We start from the raw sequence: 18,927 nt of genomic DNA, 5'->3' as shown, positions 1-18,927 counted from the left end.
CGTATAAATGTCCCATATGCAATTTCATCGCTTTTGAGTTATTGATGCAGTTTGGTTCAAAATCGTGTGCTCTTTCAGAAAAGCCTACAACATCCAGTACTTTATTCTAGAAATCAAGAGGAATTCCAGTTTTTTGTGAAAACTTAACACGTAGCCTTATGCGTGGGACAAATTTGAATAGCGTTTAGCTCAACTTGCTGTTTTTGCATGTGGGACATTTACGCGAACATGGGCAGTATTGCCTTTTAAATTTTCTTATGCATTTACAATCACCTTTTCAATTTAATTTTTTGCTTGTTTTGCACATTATAGTATAAAATATAGAATGGTACCGTTATCATTGAAATTGTAAAAAATGCATAGAGGCATTGTCTGGGACATTACAAAAAATACTTCATACTTATGTATGCATTAAATATAGAAAATTTTAGTAAAAAACACAACCACATTAAAATAACATTTTTAAAAACATTGGCAAAGTCACATAAAACAAATAAAACCCTAAAACTTTCTAAAATTTTAAATATAGATTTTTGGCAAATGTTTGAATCGATTCGAAGGGTTGATAAGCGAGAAAGCGTCTCAATTGTTTTGAAATTGGAACAAAAAACTTCTAGCTGATTTCAAATCAAAGTTCAAATTTTATAGCAATCGCCATTATACCATATCGCCACGTCAAATGTCAAGCAAACAGAGGTAGATTCCTTTTCTCATCCCGTTCAAGACACGAACCATCTAACCAAGTACCTTTTTTACTCGTCATCATTTGGTGCATTTTCACGATATGGCATTAACTTCCCGTTTAGCAGATTATCGTGTGAGCAGCAGCGCCGGGAAGATGGATTTTTGTGGCGTTCTTTTTGTGCTGTATTCGTGATCGTGTTCATGTCGAATTATGTGGAAGGTGCGAAGCCGCGTGTTAGGATTCTTGTGTCTTTGTTGTTTTATCTGTGTCTCCATCTGGAGTATTAGTTTTAAAATTATTTTCATTTTTTACAGCTTCCTGGAATCATTTATTTTAAATCAAATGCCTACATGTAAATTTGTCTACTCACTATATGATTTATTTAAATGTTCATATTATTCCTTATCCTATTCCTTTCCTGTAATATACCATCTCCTCATACCATATATGATCAAATTGCTTAAATTAACGAAACTTTCTAAAACAGCATGGGAACCATCTGGAGCATTTATATTTTAAATAACTGTTTTATTTTACAGCTTCCTGGAATCATCTTGATTGTATTTATTATATATATATTATATTTATTTTATTTACTATATTTATTATATTTATTATTTATCATTATTACAAAACTATATGCTTATTAGATAATACACTACAGACTCACATTTACACTTACAAACATTCAAATCATTAAATACATTACGCACTCAACAATTTTCATCGGCCCGATGAAATGCCCCTAACCCCTATTCCAAACCTCCCAAAAATATTCCGTTCACTTTTAAAAGTCGCATGGGTTCCCTGCACTTTTGCCACTAGTGAACAACAAAAACATCCCCTCCCAAATCCCCACGGGACTGTATGGGCGTAGCCTTGGAGCACAGTGTGGAAATTTACGTTCTTAGATATTCTTGGTTGTACCGGGCAGCAATCAAATTGTCTAAGAATATTGAATTGACCATTGTGGCACCGAGCCACGTAGCCTAGTGGTAACGCTTCCGCCTCGTAAGCGGTAGATCGGGGTTCAAATCCCGGCTCGGACCAACACAACTGGTGATCTTTTCCCTTCTGGAATCGATTGCTTAGTAAAGGGAAGGTAGTGTATCGCCACAAACTGGACCTTATCACGACACCTTAGGGAGGCGACCTATGGAATGTTAACATTAGCCTAAAACATGTTAACATTAGTTGAATGAAAAACTGCCACTGAATCCGCTTTGTAAATGCCGGCCCCGATACTCTTCACGGGTGTTCCCCTCAGGAACTGGGAAAGATTTACTTTTTTTTTATTGTGGCACCCCCTACAGCGTGGTGCAGACCCGTTATGCTATGCTATGCTATGCTATGGCATTAACTTCCCGTTTAGCAACTGCCGTGGCATCACAACATACTTCATTAAAGGCTAGAACATGATTATCCGTTCAATTTTGACGCAACGCAGTGTTTTGCGTTGCGTTCAGTTTGAAGTAATGGAATTTAATTACAGCACACACAGTGAATGCGTCCTGACGCGTTTCCCTGTACTAAAACGTTCAAAATTTTCAAAATTGTTGCGTCCGTTTGGCGAAAGCAAGCCATGAGTTTTATTTTAAAAATGTCATTTTCTAAAATGGCCTCCAAGGAACAAGAACGGCGTCGGAACGAGGTTCTGATTAACTTGGTGAGGAATCGGCCAATTTTGTTCGCGAAAAAGTCGCGGGACTACCGCCAGGGCATAACGAGGTGCAACACGTGGATAGAGGTGGCGAAGGAAACAGGAGAACCTAGTAAGTTTTTATTTATCATAATTTTAATTCAAGCTCTCTGATTAAACCCCCTCCCCCATCTCCCAACAGTTGAAAAGGTGCAGAAGCGGTGGAGAAACCTTCGGGACCGGTTCTGCAAGACACTCAGGGCTCAGGAGGATGCAACAAAATCTGGGGCGGGGGCCTCCAGCAGCAGATCTTCCTTCGAATTCTTCCAAGAGCTTATGTTCATTAAGGACCATGTTACCCAGCGGGAGTAAGTTTTTTTTCCATTTTTTTACTTTTCATTCGAAGAAATCTGTTTAGGAAAAATGTGATCTTACCTTTTCCCAGATCAGCTAGTTTTGTTTCGTTTTTATTTATTTTTTCCTTCACTTTTCACATTCTCAATTTTCTCTAGGCTTAAAGCTCTAATTGACTTTGCTGTACTTAATCCTATAAATGCATGATTTAATCAATTTAATTTCAATAGTTTTTTTATTACATTTTCTAACGTCAAACTGGTTCAACCAAATCATACACTGTAACTGAAAATCGCACTTTGCTGAGTTCGTTTTCGCACTTTTTCATACGATTTTTTCAGTTCAACTGCGATTACACTTTTTTGTGTAATCGCAGTCGAACTGAAAAAATCGTATGAAAAAGTGCGAAAACGAACTCAGCAAAGTGCGATTTTCAGTTACAGTGTACAGATTGTTTTTGTGTGACGTGCGCTGAAAATCATCGCGCCGTGCTCCGAGAAATTTTCGATTCGAGCAGTTTGTTTTTGGCATAGTACACTCTTAATTTATTTTAATTAACTTATTAAAGTTTTACACTTTGAAATATAAAACTTTCTCTTTAAGGCATGCAAAACAAAAATATATCATACATTTGATAGTTTTCCTACGCTTATAATGCCATTTAAGTATTTCAACTAGTTGAATAGTAGGTCTTATTAACAAATTATCGAAAAGTGTGCTTTGATATTAATTTGTTTACACGAATCATAGAGCCATTTTTGACAATCAATTACAAGTGTTCTAAAACGCAATGGTTGTACTAAAATTTGAATATTTTCAAAAAATACGTCGCGTTCGCTGTTGTACCGTTGAAGTGAACCTAGGGCGAATCGGGACACATGTTAAAAATGGAATAGTGGTTTTAACCGAATTTGGATTGAAAATTATAATAAGATTTATCTGATAGATTCAGTCTGAAATAAATCACAAAATGAAAATTAATGTTCACATTTTGTAGCTCTATAGTATAGAGCTACAAAATGTGAACATTCATTTTCAGACAGTTGTCCCGATTTGAACCAGTTATCGGAATCTTGGGTTGATTTCCACTTATTTTTTTCAAAATAAAATCATGTTTAAAACTAAAATTTATTAAAAAAAATGATAACCCTGGTTTAAAAACTACAGAACTCAAGGCAACTACACAGCCGTCCCAGCAAATAACGAATTGTTGAACGAAGACATTGAGATTATCGTTGAAGAGTACTTGGAAGAAGACGGTGAAGAATCTCCAGAAACCGAAGAGGCACCTTACGAACAACCAGTCGAACCCGTGGACATAAGAGCTCCGCCGGTCAATGCAGCGCCTTCCGCTTCGCCAGGAGGTGCCACAACATCGCAATCAAAGCGGCGTAAAAGGAAGATCGACTTTGCTGCTTCTTCGGACCAACTGCAGCACTCCATTTTAGAGAAGCTTGGCAACCACATGGACTCGATGAAGGCACGTGACGTCGGAATTCGTCCATCTGGCTTCGCGTTGATGCTGACGGAGCGGATGGCACAGCTTCCGCGACCAGTAGCGTTACAACTCGAAATGGAAATCCTGAAGTTGGTGAACGACAAGTTGATGGAAGCGGAGAACCCTATCTGAGCTCAAATAATTTTACTCTTTCTTTTGTTTTCATGAATATATGCGTTGATTGTTTTTGAGTAGAATAACATTTGTGCGTTTTATTTATTGAACAAAGATAAAAGAAAGAAATTTACAATTGCAATGGGTGAAGAAGTAAATACTCAGCAACGATGTCACGATAACGATATGCGGATTGTCTCGAATTATTACCAATAAACACTGCAGCAGGATTGATGCCCTGAAGGGGTTCAACAAAATTATTCCACTGAGCCTCTAATTGAGCATTGTGAGCTTGATTGTGTACGTTCTTGTGCTTTTTAACAAAATTGTGTAGGATAACACAGGCTAGAACTAATTTTTCGGCTGATGCGGGCTCCATCACCAGCGTGTTTTTCAAAATTCTCCATCTAGCAACCAATATGCCAAAAGCGTTTTCAATCGTGCGCCTGGCACGAGACAAGCGTTGGTTAAAGTTGTCCCGAACGTTTGGCAGCTGTTTTCCTGGATATGGTCTCATGAGATTATCCTTCAAAGGGAAAGCAGCGTCCCCTACTATGAAATAGGGCACTTTCATGGGAGAATATGGAAGATTATCTGCAACTGGTAGGCCCAATCGATTTTCCAGGAGTAATTTGCCGAAAGCTGAATGCGCCAGCACGCTGCCGTCGGAATTTCCACCGTATGCACCAACGTCTACTGCTACAAAATTGTAATCAGCATCGCAAACAGCCATCAAGTTAATGCTGTGGAACTTTTTATAGTTAAAGTATTCCGATCCCGCGTTCCTTGGACATTGTATAGCGACATGCTTTCCGTCGACAGCGCCACAGCAGTGCGGAAAATTCCATTTTTCAAAAAAATCCGTGCTGATTTTTTCCAGTCTGCTTCACCCGGAATAGGCATGTATTCTTGAGATAGTTCTCCCCACAAGGCCTCGCATACTTCACGAACAATACTCCGAACAGTTGAAACGCCCATGCGGTATATTCTTGATAATCCAAATACTGAATCACCATGTGCCAGGTAGCTGTTGAAAAAAATTATTGTTATTAAAAGGTAGGAGTCACTTGTTAAAAATAAAATTTCAAAGTAAGTAGGAATATAACTAAATTGGTACTACGTTTTAAAGGCATTATGGAACAAAATTCATTTTTCAGACACTTCCTAAATCTCTAGCAAAACTATGCAAAAGGAAAAAAAATCATTCCCCTGCGTTAAAAATTATGGTTTTTTTTTTAATTGTCTTTGAATTATTTAGGATAATTTGGTCCAAGATTTGGTCAGTCAATAATCATTATTGTAACAACAATTGAAAAAAGTTCAATTGTATAAAAAAATCGCTTTTCTTCGCAAAATGTACATGAGGTCTGTTTCATGGTGCTTTTTTTGTCGCAAGGTTCATGTAGCTTTTTATTTGACAGGTTGGTTGACAGGACAAGCAATTCTCTGTGATTTCGGTTATTCGATTTTTGCGGATTTTTAAATTCGGCTGAAACTTTTTTGGTGCCTTTGGTATGCCCAAAGAAGCAATTTTGCATTTTTAGTTTGTCCAATTAATTTTCCATTATAATTTGGCAGATGTGTATACAAAAATGATATATGAAAATTCAAAAATCTGATCGATTTGGTGTCATGAGTTGTGGAAACCAATGAAACTCTAAATTACCTATTACTATTTTTTTCTGACATAAAAGATCAACTCATTCCCAGATGTAATATTGTCGCTCTTGGCACTAAATCGAAACGAGCGATTTCCACTCTCGCCGCATTTTTTCTCTCCGCATTTTCTGGCACTAAATCGAAACGATTTTTTGAGTGGGGGCCAGAGCCAACGATGCCAGATTATCTGTATTTTCTTAAAAATAAATCTGTATTTTACCTGTATCATGTTAAATTCGAAGCCATACAAGGCATTTATAAAAAAAATATCAGCAGATTTAAGCTTTTTAATCATATTAAAGCATTATTCGTATACTAAATTGTTGTAATTTTTAATTATAATTAATTTTAAAAAATCTGTATATACAGATTTTTGTGATTTAAGGGATCGAAAAATCTGTAAAATACAGATGTATCTGTATATCTGGCATGGCTGGCCAGAGCAACATTTTTTTGAGTGACGTTTAACCTCGCTGTCAACACAACATGTCGTTGCACTCAGAATTAGAGTTGATAAGTTTGCGTAGCGTAGTGTCAGATAAGTCGCCGCGAAAATTCGATTTATTTCCGAAACCACAATATAACCATGATTTTTTTTACTGTGTAGACCCCCCAACGAAATATTTTAACGGACCCCGTTGACAAATGTTGGGAAAGAGCCCTTCTTTCATGGTGCCAAATATCAGACTTGTTGAATTTTGTAATCTTAATGTTCTCGAAAAAAATTCACCGCGATCTGAACATCACTTTGCCTTTAAACCTTATATTGAATTGCAACGATTTAAAAGCTGGTTAAATCGGATGTTTTTGGTTGTTGGAGTTTAATTTTCCTTAAAATCTATTTGCTGCTTAGTTCTTTCGGTAATGATTTAAAAAATGCTTATTTTAAAAACAAATTTAGAATTTTTACATGCATTTTATATTTAGAGCTTTTCGAATATAACTTCGCCAAAAAAATTACAATTTTTAAAATGGTTTAACATTTATAATTGTAAGAGGTTATGCAAGCATAATCGACAAAAAATAAGATCAAGTTAAAAAAACTCATGGTTCCCAATTTTTTTTAAACTATGAACTTGCACATCAATTAAATATAAGTAGTTGTCTTCATATTTTTAATCAAAACATTATATTGGGATGCTATTTTTATTACTGTTGAAAATATTTATATCATAAGTTGCAATTACTTTTTATTGATTAAAAAAACAAAAAATGCTGCCGCTGCTTGTTCAAAAATGTTACTGTTTGTTGCTTATGTCATGAAATCACAGCTAGATCAGATCAATTTCTACAAATCTACAGGCTCAGGTTATAAGCAAACTCTGCCGAAAAAATACAAGTACAAAGTACAGTACAGTACAAACCAATGTTATGAAATCTATTTATAGTATTCTAACAATTTTATTTCTACAATAAATCTTCATTTCAATTTCAACATAGATCGGTCGAAATATTTTTTTCTATCGATTATAAAAACTGTTTTAAATTTATTTGGTTTTTGTTAAATTAATTATCACTGTTTTTTTTAAATCTTATTAATACATGGAAAAAAAATAATATTTTTTAAAATATGCACTGCGCCAAGGGCGCCGTGGTCCCAATGTACGGCACTGCCTGTAGGTTGTAAATCTTTATTTTATCCCTTTTCAAACGGTAGGGTTGAATTTTAGAATATTTTTGTCAAAAGGATAAGAAAATTTCACGAATGTATCATTTTTTAAAGCTTAAAGTTTAAAGAAAATCGGACCAAAAGTTTCCGAGCTATTGGCAAAATTGGCCGTAGATATCGTTGCCAGCGTTTTATGCTCTTTTAGTGCAATAAAAAAAAAACCTAGCAACAATGTCAAGCGATTCGAAGAAGTCGATTAACAATGTAGGGTTTTACCCCTTGTATGACTGGACACTCTTTAGAGTGTAATGTCCAGCTCGTTTTGACAGCTGAAGATGTACTTTCGGACAGCGGGAGGTTGGTAGAATTTGTTCCGGAAGTATTGGAGAGTAATTTGCCAAATACTGCATCTCTACAAAAAATAACAAATGTTGCTCCAGATTCTCAAAAATCAAAGTATTTTGCGCAATTCCGTTTTTAAGTGTTCGAATTAAACTGACAGTCTTATGGTACTAAAAAGCTAAGATGGCGTTCGTCGATGCTTAGATTTTTGATAAGTTTTTTTTTCGTGATTATTTATTGTAACATTATTAAAATACTTTTATTTTTTAGATTTTGTATATGCTGATCATTATTTGCACCGTTCACCAACAGGAAGCAGTTGGATTCATGAGTTTGCTTGGAAATGTATTTCATGAATATTTGCTGCGCAATTCTAAACTAACTTAATTTTTATTCAGGGTGTCACACATAGCTTCTCAAGGAAAGATATGCATCCGACTGGTGCTTTAGCGAGTGGAACACCAGAACATTCCCGCGCTGACTATTTTCCTGGTTCCGGTTCCTGGTGGGATGTTCCGGAGATAGCACGAGTAAATGAACACTTCGGAGTGTTCATTTTTTTCGGCATTTCGGTGGTGGTTTTTAAGTTATGTTGTTTTATGTATGAAACTCAATCCATGGATAAATTATTGTAGCATTTATTTATTTATATCAACCTGAAAATGTTTAATCAACACCTGTTTTTTTTTAATGTGGATTTAAACCAGATTCTGTGGTTAATTTTACCCAGAATCTGTGTAAAGTTTACACAGGTACCTCGTTAAAAATTACACAAATTTGACAAACATTATCTGTACAAAGATCTGTGTACAAGTCTTCTACACAGATTCTGAGTATTTCCAGTTTTGAGCAATCTGTGTAAAATTTTATACAAATCTGTGTCATCTGGATTTTGCGTGTTGCTTTTATTCTGTTTTGATTGGAGTGCTCGATTGTGGATTGAATACTCTAAAAAAGGTTAATCCGTAAATTCGAGCAGTTTAAATCTTCTAAGCGTGTATAATGTCAACCAAACAATAACAAAAGATATTAGTCTGAAAACAAGCAAACGAAAAATATTGTGAAAGTGCGGGGATGTTTCGGGGAAAAATTGTTTCAATTAGAAGTTTTCTTGTTAAAGTTAGCCAAATTCTACTGAGCAGGTGACTACGACATGAAAAACAGGCGGAACCACCAATACCAGCGATTGTCGCGATCTGGACAAGAAGCACCACATCTGACAAATTTTATCAATCTGGTTGTGAATTCAAGATCTAAACGTTGTGTATCAGTTAAATTTAATTCTTTTGCGGATCGAGTGGGGCAACACAGACAGGAGCAGTGCCTTGGCGAATTGCTGGTTAAATTGATTTACGGTGACTGCACTTTCTGACCACATTCCGGATTTTGGTTTTGTGCAGCAATAATGGGTAAACCGAACTATTTGCAAACAAAATTTTCTTCTCGGTTAAGCCAGACTACGATTCATGAACCTTAACAAATTTAAAATTTTCTAAAGCATGGTCTAAAGCATGGTTTTAAAGAGGACCTAAAAGCTTTGGGATTCCCTATATTTATCAGACCTTTCCATATAAAACTCTAGATTTGTTTAGTATTTAATTTGATCATAATATTTACTTTTGGATTACTTACTTCAAAGTTAAAAATAGGCGACATTCTGGGGTGATAGGCATCCGGATGGAGTGTTTTTCTAGTTTGTGTGCTACCTTCCCAAGCAGGATATCGAAAGTATCTGGATCCATCCGCACCGTTTTCATGAAATACTCCGGATCACGATTCCGGAGAAGCTGATACTTGGTATCATAAAGGCCTTGCTCCTCTCTGGACTCGTTGGCCGGACGTACATACCATCTTCTAGTATAGGTTCGTATGCGGGTCCGATTTCTACGGTTCCTAATTACGGCCGAAACGGCCGCAAAAATTAATAAAATTGTTTCGAAATCCGGATTGCAATCCATGACCAGAATTGTCAGAGAATGGTAACAAACAACACGTTGCTTGGCAACAGAAATTTAAAACGTTTTCAGGGAACATTTGCGTTCATTCTGTGTCAGGAATGCGTTTCATATTGCGTCATTTTTTTTAGTACAAACGCAACGCAAAACACTGCGTTGCGTCAAAATTGAACGGATAATCATGTTCTAGCCTTAACACCCGGGCCGTGTAAAACGGTAGAGTTAGTACGGCACATAACCATCAAACAATGGTGACTTCATTTCAGCAGTAGCACCACTCGTCATCATCATCATCATTTATTTTCGGCCAGGTCATTGAATCCATCTCAAGTCACCGCCGACGGGGGGAATTTCCCACCAAAAGCCCGGAACGCGACGCATAATGTCTCCAGGTTTCCGGATAATGAATCGGCGACGCTTCTGGGTCAACGAGCGGTCGTCTCCAAAAGAAGTCGTTTTGTGCCATAATGGCGGCGGTCAGCGACAACAGACCTTCGGCCGGAGAAGAAAAGAACCGCTTTTGAGGCCAGCAGTGGCTACTTGGATGGTCGGCTGCTAAACTGTAACGACACGGTCGCCTACTTTGATGCAACGGTTTTTCGCGCGAGGATTTAATTAGGTTATGAGCGTGTTGTGTCAGTGTCTCTAAATACATTTCCTTCATTTACCGGCGCAGACTGTTGAGGAAGACGGGGTTGAAGTGGCCCCCTCTTTCATTTTGGGAAGCATCTGCTTTTAGTTGCGAACGAAAATGCCATTAACAACGGCAGCGACGCGGTTCGGTTTGCAGCGCTAAGAGCGACCACCATCAGGACAACATCTAGTGCTCCTTGGCGGAAAATGGGAACATCTTGTTTTTACGAGCTTACAACAAGCGGAAAGAAAAGGAGCCCTTGAGCTTTACCGTGTGTATGTTGACGAGAATGCTGCCATTTCTCCTTTTCGGTTCGGTTTTGGGGGTAAAGTGCCCTCACGATGGAAGGACCCCTTGGTAACCCTTGGCTGGTTACGTCCAAATGTCAAAGTGACATTTAGCTACACGCTTAAGCTAAATTACTTATGTTTGCTAATATTCAAACATAACTTTGAAGTAAATATGACAGCTGCCACCGCCATTGTTGACAGAAGCCAAGGGTCGACCCCGAACTACTTGAACCAGGCGAGCTTCAAAAGCATCCTGGTTTTAAGCTGAAACATTCCCAAAAAGCACGCTGAGAGCCATTGTCTCGCGCATAAATATGCCAATCAAGCACCAATTAATGGAGGAGCACTCTGCTACACAGGCGGAGCCATGTCCTTAAACCGAAAATGAAAGCTAGAGAAGAGTGGAGCCAGAACCACTTCACAGAGTGTAGCGCTGGGAACAAATGGAATGGTTTTCCAACTTGCAGCTGCCGCTATTGGTTTCGAAGGGGACGAGCTTTAATTATGTTGAAGCGTTGGAATTTGGATGCTAAGTTTAAGGATTTCTAATTAAGATCGAAAAACCCGAGGAATTTAAAAAAAAATCCAGAAAGATGTTTTTATCTAGTCTATGCTATTTAGGTTTGTGTAATTTCAACTCTTATTTGGTAAAATTTGAATTTGAGTATTTTTTACTCGAATTTTGTAAAATGTTACATTAAATAGTAAAACAATGTGTATTTTTATTTAGAGTTATTTTTACTCAAATTTGTTCAAATTGTAACTAAACTGATAAAACTGCAAAAATGTGTATTGTTCGAGTCCAGGTAATTTTTTATTCTCTTTTGGTCAAATTTGAAATCAAAATGGTCAAACAGCAAAACAATCAGTATTGTTTGATTCTGGGTCATTTTTACACTCCTTTGTCAAATTTGACATTTAAAGCAAAACAATGGGTATTGCGTGATTTTGAGGAATTTTATCCGAATTTGGTTAAATTTGACACAAAAATGGTGAAACAGCAAAACAATCAGTATTGTTTGGTATTTTTTTTTAAACAAATTTAGTCAAATTTGACATAAAAGTTAACAAACAGCAAAACAAAGTGTATTGTTTGATTTTGGGTAATTTTTACTCTTATTTGGTCAAATTTGCCATAAAACTTAACAATCTAATTTGATCAAACTTGACACAAAATTTATGAAACAGTTAACAGTGTATATTGTTTGATTTTGAGTAATTTTATCTAAAATTTCCAAAACTTGACAAAAGGCAAAACAATGGTTTTAGGTAATTTTTACTCTTATTTGGTCAAATTGGGCATAACAATTGACAAACAGCAAATGAGTGTGGATTGTTTGATTTTGAGTGGTATTTTTTCTCATTTGGAGAAAATTTGATATAAAAATTGACAAACAAAAAAAAAACAATATTTAAAATTTTACAAATGTCAAAATATAAAATGACTCAAGAGTCACACTAAAATCCGGAACTGCACGGTTGAACTTTGTCACCTGCTTTTTAATTCCACTTTGTGGTCACCACTCTCGGCAACCCCTCCCAATAAGGTCAACTTTCATCGCACGAGAAAGAAAGTGCCCAAACGAGTGGCGTCGGGGGACGCTCGAAACCGGAAGTGCCAAAGCAGTTTCGGATTGACTAGTTATTTTTAGCCCATCGTTCGATTGACACACATCATCATCATCGGTTGTCGTCTCTCACGAGGTGAAATAATGAAAAAAATAAACGAAATCTCGTCGAAAGTTTCCGGATCATATCCTGGTCATTTTTTTTACTACATATCTCGCTTTATCTCGTGGTCACTAAAGGTGGAGAGCCCCCCGTAGCAGCAGGGCATGTTAGGGTGGTCGAATAATTTTAAATTTTGATGAAACCATTTAACTTTCAATCATTTTATTCAGTCCAAACTTGATATTTATAATTGAAAAAAAAAGTGTTTGACAACTTATTCTCATCACTTTCTGAAGTGTTTAACTCAATTTAAAGCAGGATTAGTTTCAACGTAGTTGTTTGACATTTACACGCTAAATATTGATTTGCTCAAAACTAAACTTACTCATAAGTTAGTTTCGGGCAAATGAGTAAATTTTGATTACAAATTACTCAAATATTTGCCTCAACACTTATTTCTGAGTGAGTTCGAATTAATCTGAATTCGAGTGTTTTTTTTTGTTAGGGGTAAACTTTCATAAAGAGAAAGGCTTATTTTTCAGATCACCCTACCTCGACAAACATCTCACCTTAAAGCATCTTAATAATCAAAGTCCACAAACTTAACCGAGCCTTGGTCCGTATATTTTTTCGCCGGTGAGTGGCCTGTTGATGCACCCCAACACGAACCGAAGTGGTTGGACTGTCGCTTTCTTTTGGCCGTCGTCGTTGCTCTTGCGCCAAGTGGCCGCCGTGGGGTCTCTTTTTCATGTAGATTACTTTTTTTCAAGTTCAGCAACCCATATTTACGCGCGCGCGCGACTTTAAGGCGAGTTTGTGTGCAGTAGAAAGTGAAGTCAAATCGTTTAGCGTGTAGCGTGTCAGCGCGTTTGCGGATGTGTGTACGATACACACTGGCACGAAAATGTGCAAAGTGATGACGTTATCGCCCTCTGCTGCTGCTTTTTTTTCGGGCGATGGGAAGTGTGACTAACGCGAAGCGCTTTCACACGTGACGCGGAAAGTTCCGGCGGCGGCGGCGGCGGCGGGGCGTTATTTGTGGACGCGGTTACTTTGAGGATGGGTTTCACTTTCGTTGGACAAGTGTCGGCGCGCCAATTTGCAGTCACGTGATAACCAATCGTACATATTAAGGTGCAGCTGTCAAGCCAATTTATCACTGAGTTTCACAAATTAATATAAATGATATTTCAGGGATGAAATCATCTATTAGCCCACTGAAAAAAGTATGTCTGAAATAAAATTAAGCTTGAAATTAATATTTTTTCTTTAGAGTGTAACGATCGAAACAAATCCGGAAATCCGTTACAATAATTCACTCATATCTGGGTAAATTTAACTCAATTTAAGTTGAATTATGAGTGAAATTATCTCAAATCTGACTGAAGCTTCTTTCACTTATTTCTGAGTAGGTTCAGTTAATTTTTTTTTCAGTTAATAATTACACAATTTTGAATGTGTGTGTATTTTTTTATGGCAAATCAACTACACAATAATAATAAATGTAAAACATTCGAATGTTTGTCTACAATGTCTATGTTGTTGTTGATTTCACCCAAAAGGTGGTCATTCGTCACCAACAGTGTCAATGAGCCTCTGAAAAAAATAGATAATAAAATGCCATTTAAAAATCTTTACGTGCTGGTCTTCTTGCTAAAAAAATCGAATGAAATAAAATGTTACAGTACTGGGAGATATGTCGTTTCCATTCCAAACAGAGTACCACTTGTTCTGAGAAAATAAATTTCCTACAACACGTCAAGAGCACTCGTTTCGATCAAATTTCTCCAGCGTAATCACATGATAGCTCGTTGACGTTCTTTGAAGTCACCTTGGTCTTCGTTTAACCTTATCCAACCGAGTGAAAAGGATCAACTCATAGAACGAATTCACGGAAAAGTGTTATGAGGCAGTTTCCATGCTTGCCATAAATTATTTTGACGTTTCGCCTTAATGGCGCCGGTTGAAAAATTTGACAGCTGACGCAAATTTATGTTACCTCTAAAGTGAGTTTGAAATGTTCGTTGAAAGGTCATCCTAGCAGGCTGGCCGTTACCATGGTAACCGTCACCCCGCCGCCTACCGTGATCCTCGACTCGACTGACGTTTTCCCAATTGATGAGGATGTTATTTCAGTTGTTGTTGCTGCTTGTTGCGCCAGATGATTTGAATCGCCCCCATCTCAAAGGAAACATTCCCGGAAGCTCGCATTCGCATTCTTCGATGTGAAAGACGAGACTTTTCCATTCAGTGCCTCCTCCTCTCTCCTTTCACAGGAACCAGGATGTCGAAGGGATAACAACGGATGGAGTGAGAGCAAGGGGTAGCAACCCCCTTCGCCGATGAAAGGCTGAATAAATTTCAATTGTCGAGTGCTCTTGAAACTTTCTCGTCTCGTGGGTTTGTTGGTCTTCGGTCCTCCACCTCCGTGCCAAAGATCGAGAGTGGATTCCTCGCAAACCGAAACCGAACCAAACTCGTTGAGTTGGTTGAGCAATCGAGTTGACCGTGCCGGCCGGGCAATCCGTCACTGCCGGTTGGAAAATTGGTATTAGTTGGTAGCCGTAGGAGAGTCCGCAGCTGTCAGAAGTTAGGTACACGGTCAATTAATAAGAGGGGGCTAATGCGATTAATCACTTGAACTGGCGAGCCGGAACTGTGGGTTTTGGGGTGATGGTGAAGAATGGCACTTTTTCGGAAGCAAACTTTGTTTTGGCAATGAAAACAAGCTCGGGATTATTTTGCCATAAAATACTTCTGAACGAGGGAGAAACCGTCGGTTTGGTTGGTTATAACTTTCTACATAATGGTAAAAACAACCTTTCAGGAGGAATTTTCCTCTTTCTGAATCCCTGATGAGTAATGGATTGTTTCAAGTCATTAATAAAGTTTCTTTTTGCTGCAACCAGAAGTTGCCATAATGGCAAATGGTATAATGATGAGGCTCGACGGTAGCGAAAATCATGGATTTTATCAGATTTCGTACAATTTACAGAAAATCAAATACACTCAACCCCCGGTGGTTGGTCACTTTTTCGTTTGACACTTTTTTAGTTTGTACCCCGTTGGTCAAAGTCAAACTAAAAAGTGACTTTTTACACGGCGCTCACGCACACTATCAAAACACACGTTTGATAGTGTGTGTGAACTCCGTGTAAAAGGGGTGTCAAACTAAAACGTGACCCCGTTCGTTTGACAACAGTTGGTGTCAAACCATCGGGGTTTAAGTGTAAAACAAGATTGTATAGCATCATCCACCATTATGGCGAACCACAACTGTCAAACTTATGCGCTCTTCTATCCTAAATCAAGTTGAGATGTGACACCTCTAAATTGAATGGTATCATTGTCACTAAATTTCGGGTTTGGAGCGAGAATCCCCGACAATAAAGAGTAACGACAAACGAAGGCAAAGGCGCGACCTATGCTTCACGCTCCGGAACGAGACCGGAATACCAAGTTCGTGGATGAAATCAAGTTTTTGTTTTTGTTTTGTACGGTATCGTTTTCGGGTTCTGGGTCCAACAAACTGGCAACCCAAAATTGGAGAATACTGTCAAATATTATTTTTGGAAGATTTTGATTCGCTGAAAAAATCTACACGCACGTTTAAAATTGTTCAGTTTTCGTCAAAACCGAACCTTGTCAGAAATGACTAAATGAGGCATCTGTCAGATTTGAAATTCATTGACTAATTTCTGAGTAGGTTCGGTTTTGACGAAAACTTAGTGATTTGAAATAAGGGTGTACGACCGCATAAATTTAATGTCAAACTGACAGTTTTTCGTTTGACAAATTTGTAGCTGTCAGTTTGACGATCAAACGACAAAACGTTTTTCATGTGTAAAATTGATGCATTTTCTAAAAAAAAAAACAAAAGAATCAGTTTTGAGTGCATGGAAAATACATTAAAAGAAAAGACCTCAAGACATTATTCTAATTAGAATTCCCACTCGGTCGCTACGCCCAGTCACTGCATCGAGCCGGGTTGTCCCACGCACGTGTTCCTCGGCAAATTGTAGCAAGGGGGGTGTCACGGTGTGGTGTGTCATCCACATTACCCCACCCCTGCACGGCGTCCACCATGGCGTCGCTTTCGCCATTAGCGTGGGTGGGTGCCGACCGGAGTTCGGAGAAAACTTTTATATTTGATTACTCTGTGCCGAACAAGCTAATGAGAAAGAAATTACCGCACCGAAGATGAGATGAGGAGATCTGGTTCGGATGAGGTAACGCGATGACGGCCACGGTTCAACGCTCTTCATCCACTCTGAACTCAAGTCCGGTCAGCTGTTCCAATCGGTCAGAATTAGTCCGGAGGCCATCGCCAGAGAGAGAGAGAGAGAGTGAGTTCGCGCCACAAAAATGACCACCGCTCTGCTGTGAACAACTGTCAATTTCAGTTCAGTGGCCACCACAGCAACAACAACAAAGCGGAACTATCGCCGCAAGCGGAGTAGCTGGCTGTGAATTCCCCGAAGGCCAATCCGTCATCAATTTTCGGTCTAACGCGCGCGGAATTTCCCTCGTGCCTACTGCGATGGGCTCGTCGACGACGACCAAGGGTACGCGACCGGAGTTTGTGACGGAAGCAATGGCCGCCATGGCGTCGTTTGGTGTGATTGATTCTGCACCGGACTTTGTTGTGCACTTTCTGTGCGTCCGGCAAAAAAAAAGTGAAGTGGATTGAGTAATACACACGTGATGAAGGTTGTTGGTGGATGATGCTTGAAGGTGGTTGGACAATCCGGATTTCGTGAATCACAACTTAACGCGACGATGGTCCTTACCGGATTTTTACCCATTTTGGAACAAAAATACATGGTTAACAGTTTGACCAATTTTTCATGAACAAAACTGCTTGTCATTCAATTTCTAAGTTGTCAACCAAATTTGCAGGTTCGTTGCTTGTTGCGCTCATTTTGGTTGAAATCTCTTTCAAAAATAGTCAAATTATTTCACATTTTTATGACATTTTGATTAATTTTGTTTTTAAAGGTTCTTAAACTTGAGAGTTATTTTCAAACTTTCTTCTCAGACCCACCCAATTCGTCGCAAACTTTACACATCCTGTTTGTCGACCTCAAAATGCGCCAAATTTGGCCCAAAACATATATCCTGGCACGCGTGTGTGTGTGTGTTTGCGTAGGCCTGTACGGTATGGAAGCAGTGGCACCTCTGAAGCGTGTAACAAAACAAACCCTCCTCGAGGGACAAGCTTTTTTTTTTGCTCTCCCCTTCCCAACCCCAGCCTACAAATCATAACAACACCAGGACGCAAAGTCGGAACCATGTGCGAAACGCGAAGTTTCCAGCGATTCGTCACTTGCTTGGGCAGTGGAAATTGGCGTGAAAGTCACGTTTTCACGAATTTCGTGATTTTTTTCAGAAAAAAAAACAAATTTAAGTTGCTTTTTTCATGAATTAAAAAAAAATAGCTGAAATTGTAAACCTCGTTGAGTGTGTAACTGTCGAACTGTCAAACTTACCTTTTGCACGCTAAAACTGTTCTGTCAAAGTTTGATTAAATTCTACTCTGAGTTTTTTATACTTTTAAGTAGAGGTGGGCAAAACCGCTCTTTTTTAGGAGCCGCTCATTTTCGTTCACTCATTAAAAAGAGCCGCTCTTTTGAACGGCTCTTTCGCTCTTTTTCAAAATTTGGATGAACAGTTTTTTTTTTAGATTCGTGTGATTATATAAGTTATTTCACATTGGACTTTTATAAATTATTCGATAAAAAAAACATTCGAGTAATTGAATGGCATCCAAAATTTAATCTAGGATGCTGGAAAAATTGCTATAAGTTTTAAAATTGCGTTTATTTATGCAAGAATTGAACTAATGCTAATATTTTATTTGGAGAAAATATTCTGTTAACTCTTTTCTACATTCTGATTTAAAAGATGACTCTATCTATAAACGCTACAGTATAATCGGATAAAAGGATTTTTTTTCCAAAATCTCTAAACTATTCAGTAGATTTTTGATAATATTTTACAAATTATGCAATTTGAAATGCTCAAATTTTGTATTCCGGTAATTCTTTAATGTACAATGAGTTGTACAGTGAAAAGATTTTTTTTGTGTTGTTTTAAAAATCATTTACTTTTGGGATTAATTTTTATAAGCATTGAAAAATATGAAATTGCATTGTCATTTCTCAAAAATAAATTTATTACTATATTCTTTTGGAAGTTCAATAAATTATATTTATAACAAAAATTATGCCATCTTGAAACGGTTCTTTCAAAAGACTGGAGTTTAAAAAAGAACCGCGGTTCTTTTTTTGTGAGCCACGGTTCGATCGCTCTTTTCAGTAAACTGGCTCTTTGAGCGGCTCGCTCTTTTTTTGCCCACCTCTACTTTTAAGTCAACTTCTACCTCAGTGTAACCCGATCAAGTTGTCAAAAGGACCTCTTGCATGATGAAGATGTTCATCATTTTCACTCACCGTGAAAATCGAACCGTGAATTCCA

General features: G+C 37.9%; 2 protein-coding genes across 3 annotated transcripts in view; one reads left to right on the top strand and one right to left on the bottom strand.

The window, feature by feature from the left end:
* Positions 1–2,097: 2,097 nt before the first annotated feature.
* LOC119765253 (transcription factor Adf-1-like) lies at positions 2,098–4,373 on the top strand. 2 transcript variants are annotated; one of them, XM_038248740.1, is made up of 4 exons: positions 2,098–2,457; positions 2,527–2,692; positions 3,846–4,069; positions 4,127–4,373. In XM_038248740.1, the coding sequence occupies exons 1-4, from the start codon at positions 2,190–2,192 to the stop codon at positions 4,306–4,308; spliced, it is 840 nt and encodes a 279-aa protein (XP_038104668.1). In that variant the 5' UTR covers positions 2,098–2,189; the 3' UTR covers positions 4,309–4,373. The 2 variants fall into 2 exon arrangements, with proteins under 2 accessions (XP_038104668.1, XP_038104661.1); XM_038248733.1 differs by having other exon boundaries at positions 3,846–4,372.
* Positions 4,372–18,927, bottom strand: part of LOC6032658 — a 77,642-nt gene continuing 63,086 nt past the window's right edge. Inside the window, exons 5-6 of the mRNA XM_038248240.1 lie at positions 5,233–5,317; positions 4,372–5,174 (exon numbers count right to left, since the gene is read on the bottom strand). Of these exons, the coding sequence (XP_038104168.1) occupies positions 4,421–5,174; positions 5,233–5,317 (839 nt within the window). The 3' untranslated portion in view covers positions 4,372–4,420. The remainder of the gene's footprint in view (positions 5,175–5,232; positions 5,318–18,927) is intronic.

This window comes from Culex quinquefasciatus, chromosome 1 (assembly GCF_015732765.1).
Source record: "Culex quinquefasciatus strain JHB chromosome 1, VPISU_Cqui_1.0_pri_paternal, whole genome shotgun sequence".
Classification (NCBI taxonomy): domain Eukaryota; kingdom Metazoa; phylum Arthropoda; class Insecta; order Diptera; family Culicidae; genus Culex; species Culex quinquefasciatus.
The sequence above is the reverse complement of the archived record's forward strand: the minus strand, read 5'-3'. Positions and strand labels throughout refer to the sequence as shown.